General features: G+C 38.2%; 1 protein-coding gene across 1 annotated transcript; it reads left to right on the forward strand.

The window, feature by feature from the left end:
* Positions 1–506: 506 nt before the first annotated feature.
* htr7 (5-hydroxytryptamine receptor 7) lies at positions 507–3124 on the forward strand. The gene is made up of 2 exons (XM_079477314.1): positions 507–1194; positions 1635–3124. Exons 1-2 carry the CDS (start codon positions 668–670, stop codon positions 2386–2388), a joined length of 1281 nt encoding a protein of 426 aa, XP_079333440.1. The 5' UTR covers positions 507–667; the 3' UTR covers positions 2389–3124.
* The last annotated feature ends 1124 nt before the right edge of the window (positions 3125–4248 follow it).

Genomic DNA, 4248 nt, shown 5'->3' on the forward strand with positions numbered 1-4248 from the left:
CATAGTTCTGCGCTCTTCTCTGTGTGTTAGCTCGGATCACTCTGTAGAGGGAGTATATACCATTTTATGCTGACTTGATAAATCGAAGATGACTGCAATCCCACAGTTCCTGTGCCTTAGTGTATATACTTGTGATTTTAGTGTCTACTTCTGCAAATTTACAAAGTAAAGAAAAATATATACATGCATGCTGTCATGCAAATTCGTAAATTGTTGTTCCAATCATATATTTTTTTAACTGTGTACATTTTGGGGGAAATCTGTCCATTCTTTGAACTTGCAATATTTTTCTGTAGAGTTTTGTTTGAAACTTCATGAACATAATCTTTAAAATTTAACTCATCCTGTAAAATGCACCTTTTTTACATGATCATTTATGCACACAAATGCATGTTGTGCATTTTTCACCCATATGACTAATTTTTTTAACAAGACTGAAGTTAAAACAGCCACCACAAACACTGACGTCATACACAGGCAAAACGCGAATAAAATCCCAGAAGCGCGCAGTTGAGAGCCAAGAGAGTTAACCTGACAACTTCTAGGTGGCTCAGCTCGTGCAGCTTCCACATTTTCCTATTAAGCAGCCCCCAAAAACCTACATGAAAAGATCTCTTATGGCTGCCAATAATGATCATGTATCATTAACTTGGCTAACGAATGGATAATGAGAATAACATCCGTTCAGGACCAAGGACAGCTCTTAACATTCAACATGATCTCAGCGCAGATGAAGGATCGCGTGCATGAGCTCATGACTAGTTTGACATCCGAGGTGATGGACGTGAGTTTCCTCAGTAAGATGCAAGAGACGACTTCAACTTTACCGGCGGCAAGTTTCCTTGAGAACGACACGAGATGCGGAGAGCAGATTTTGAGTTACGGACACGTTGAGAAAGTGCTCATCGGAGGGGTTCTTACTCTGCTTACTTTTCTAACCATTTGCGGAAATTTGCTGGTGGTCATATCGGTGTGTTTTGTCAAGAAACTGAAACAACCTTCAAATTATTTGATCGTTTCTCTGGCCGTTGCGGACCTTTCGGTGGCGGTGGTCGTGATGCCCTTTGTCAGCATCACGGACCTCATAGGTGGACAGTGGATTTTTGGGAGGCTTTTTTGCAATGTCTTTATCGCCATGGACGTGATGTGTTGCACAGCTTCGATTATGACACTTTGTGTAATAAGTATAGATAGGTAAGTGTCACAGATATAAATAGACGGATTAAAATAATTTAATATAATAATGCAATGTGTATGTGGGTGCATTGATACCCTTTGTATGTTTGTAAATAAACAAATACGAATAATGGTTAGATTATATCATATTGTTAATTTTAAATAAATATTTATAAATATTCATTTTATTTGTTATTATATATATTTATATAATATCATATTTTTTCAATTTTATGCACCTTTTGTAATATTTGTAAATATACAGATATATAACATTCATATACATACTGTTTATAGACGTTGCATATCCATGCATACATATATAAAACAATTATTTCTGTTTTACCAGAAATTACAAAAAACGTCACTGAAATCGTCCACCTTTATGCATTCTTTGACATTGAAGCAGTTGAACAGTTTATTTTTCATTTGTCCCAATCCCCCATCCATTTTCGCAGGTACCTGGGCATCACTAAGCCACTGACGTATCCAGTGAGACAGAGCGGAAAGTGCATGGCCAAAATAGTGCTGTCTGTATGGCTTCTCTCCGCTTCCATCACCCTACCCCCACTATTCGGATGGGCTCAGAATGTCAACGATGATAAGGTGTGTTTGATCAGCCAGGACCTGGGTTACACAATATACTCCACAGCTGTGGCCTTCTACATCCCCATGTCCGTCATGCTCATTATGTACTACCGGATATACAGGGTGGCAAAGGTGAGTGCTGCCAAGCACGCATTCGCCATCTTTCCTAAAAATGACGACGAGGACACTGTCAACTGCGTGACGGCGGCCCTGAAGCTGCAGAGGGAAGTGGAGGAATGCGTGAGCTTTTCTCGCCTTCTGAGAAATGACCGGAAAAACATCTCAATTTTCAAAAGAGAGCAGAAGGCAGCGGCCACTCTTGGGATCGTCGTGGGTGCATTTGCCATGTGCTGGCTGCCCTTCTTTTTACTCTCCACCGCACGCCCGTTCATCTGCGGGGTGCAGTGCAGCTGCATACCTTTGTGGGTGGAGAGGACGCTGTTGTGGTTAGGCTACGCCAACTCTCTTATCAACCCCTTCATATATGCATTTTTCAACAGGGACCTCAGGACCACCTACCACAACCTCATTCGCTGCCGTTATCGAAACATCAACCGGAAGCTCTCCGCAGCCAGCATGCATGAGGCTTTGAAACTGGCGGAGAGACCTGACCTGGTGATGTAGGCTGATCTCTTCGTGTTTCTCCGGGGACAAGAATCACACTTAGTCTGAGGAATTATTGATGAATTCTTTATGGCACTCACAGAGCTGCTTTCCAGTCACTTCAATTAAGCAAAATTGCAATGGTTGTAAAGCTTCACAGAAAGTTTTCTAAACGCTTCATAAATGAGATCTTATTTCTGTGCAGTTGTTTATGAAACATAGAAAATGTATTACAGTAAATGAGAGCTAAATGTTCAAGTATTTGTATTTCTTCTAGTGTATAATTTGTTGTGAATTTATGTAATGTTTATATAATATATGTAACATCTCCCTTGTTTTGTGAATAACCCATGGCAGTATTCAATGTCATAACTAACTTATAAGGACAGCAAACCAAACATTTGAGATTACTTTCTTCTGCAGAACAAAAAAGTTGATATTTTGAAGAATTTTGGAAATGGATTAACGGCTCTACCCATTCACTTCTATTGTATGGACACTAAGCAATGCAAGTCAATGGGTCTCGTCGTTATTTGGTTACCAAAATTCTTCAAAATATCTTCCGGTTTAAAATAACAAGAAAGTAAATAAATGATGACAGAGTTGTCATTTTTGGGTGAACTATCACATCCTGTAAAAAAATGTAAGTCACTTTAAAGGTGCGGTGTGTGTGATTTTTTTGGAGGATCTATTGACAGAAAGGCAATATAATATATATAACTGTATCTTCAGATGTGTATAAAGACCTTACTTAATGAAGCGTTGTGTTTTTATTATCTTGAGCTATTCCTATCTATATATACCCCCCACATGCAATTCATTAATACGTTATCTCTTTTGAAAAGAAGCGAAAACGTGAAGACATCTTAGCCCTGTGTCAGCCTCCTTAATGTTTCCAAAGGGCGGGTTGGTGTGAGCCGTTGGTTGCAATTTGCAACCTCCCCACTAGATGCCGCTAAATTTCATACACTGGAACTTTAAGCAACATGTAGGATACTAGTGGGTGATTAAATGTTAAATTTCTTGGGTGAACCCAGTCATTTCAGAATTTGGTAGCAAAGGTTAAGTGATGAAACCAGAAAAAAAAGAAACTAATAACTGATGCAATGTTCATATATACAATCAATCATAAGTACTCCAGGGTGATGCGCTTCACAAGCTTTCATTTTATTTTTACAGTCTTGCGGTCTCCTTGCTCCTTGCTCCTTGCTCCTTGCACATGAATAATAGGATAAATACGCGTTGTTGGACACGTTTTAATGCTTAGAAGACAGTATACGGTAAAGAATAATAATTCAATTTTCTTTAATTTTATGGTTCATGTGAGATGATCTCTTTTCATTAAGAGGTAAAATCTTTTATCTTTAAAGGGATAGTTCACCCCAAAGTTGTGATCATGAATTCACCCTCTTGTCATTTCAAACCTCTATATGACTTATTTTCTTCTTCAGAACTCAAAAGAAGATATTTTGAACAATTTGGGTAACCAAACATTGGCCGCACCCATTCACTTGTATGGACACAAAACCAATGCAAGTCAATGGGTTTTTGATGTCAACGATGATTACCAAAACTCTTAAAAATGTGTAAAAATATTCTTTTGTGTTCTGCACACAAGCCACACATGTATGAAATGACAAGAGTGTGAGTTATGATGAGAGAATTAAAATTATTGAGTGAACATTAAAGAATTCAGAGAAAACTTCAGAGAAAACATATTTTAACAGATTCTAACAAATTCTGTACATGAATACAGTTCAACAAAAATACCTTTCAAAATGTTCAATGCAGTCTGTACTAAAACAGCATACAAGGTAATGTTGCATGCATAGCATTACGCATTACAGACCTGGAAGAGATGGTAGATGTGAAATATTAAGA

Source organism: Barbatula barbatula (genome assembly GCF_947034865.1).
Source record: "Barbatula barbatula genome assembly, chromosome: 16".
Taxonomy (NCBI): Eukaryota; Metazoa; Chordata; class Actinopteri; order Cypriniformes; family Nemacheilidae; genus Barbatula; species Barbatula barbatula.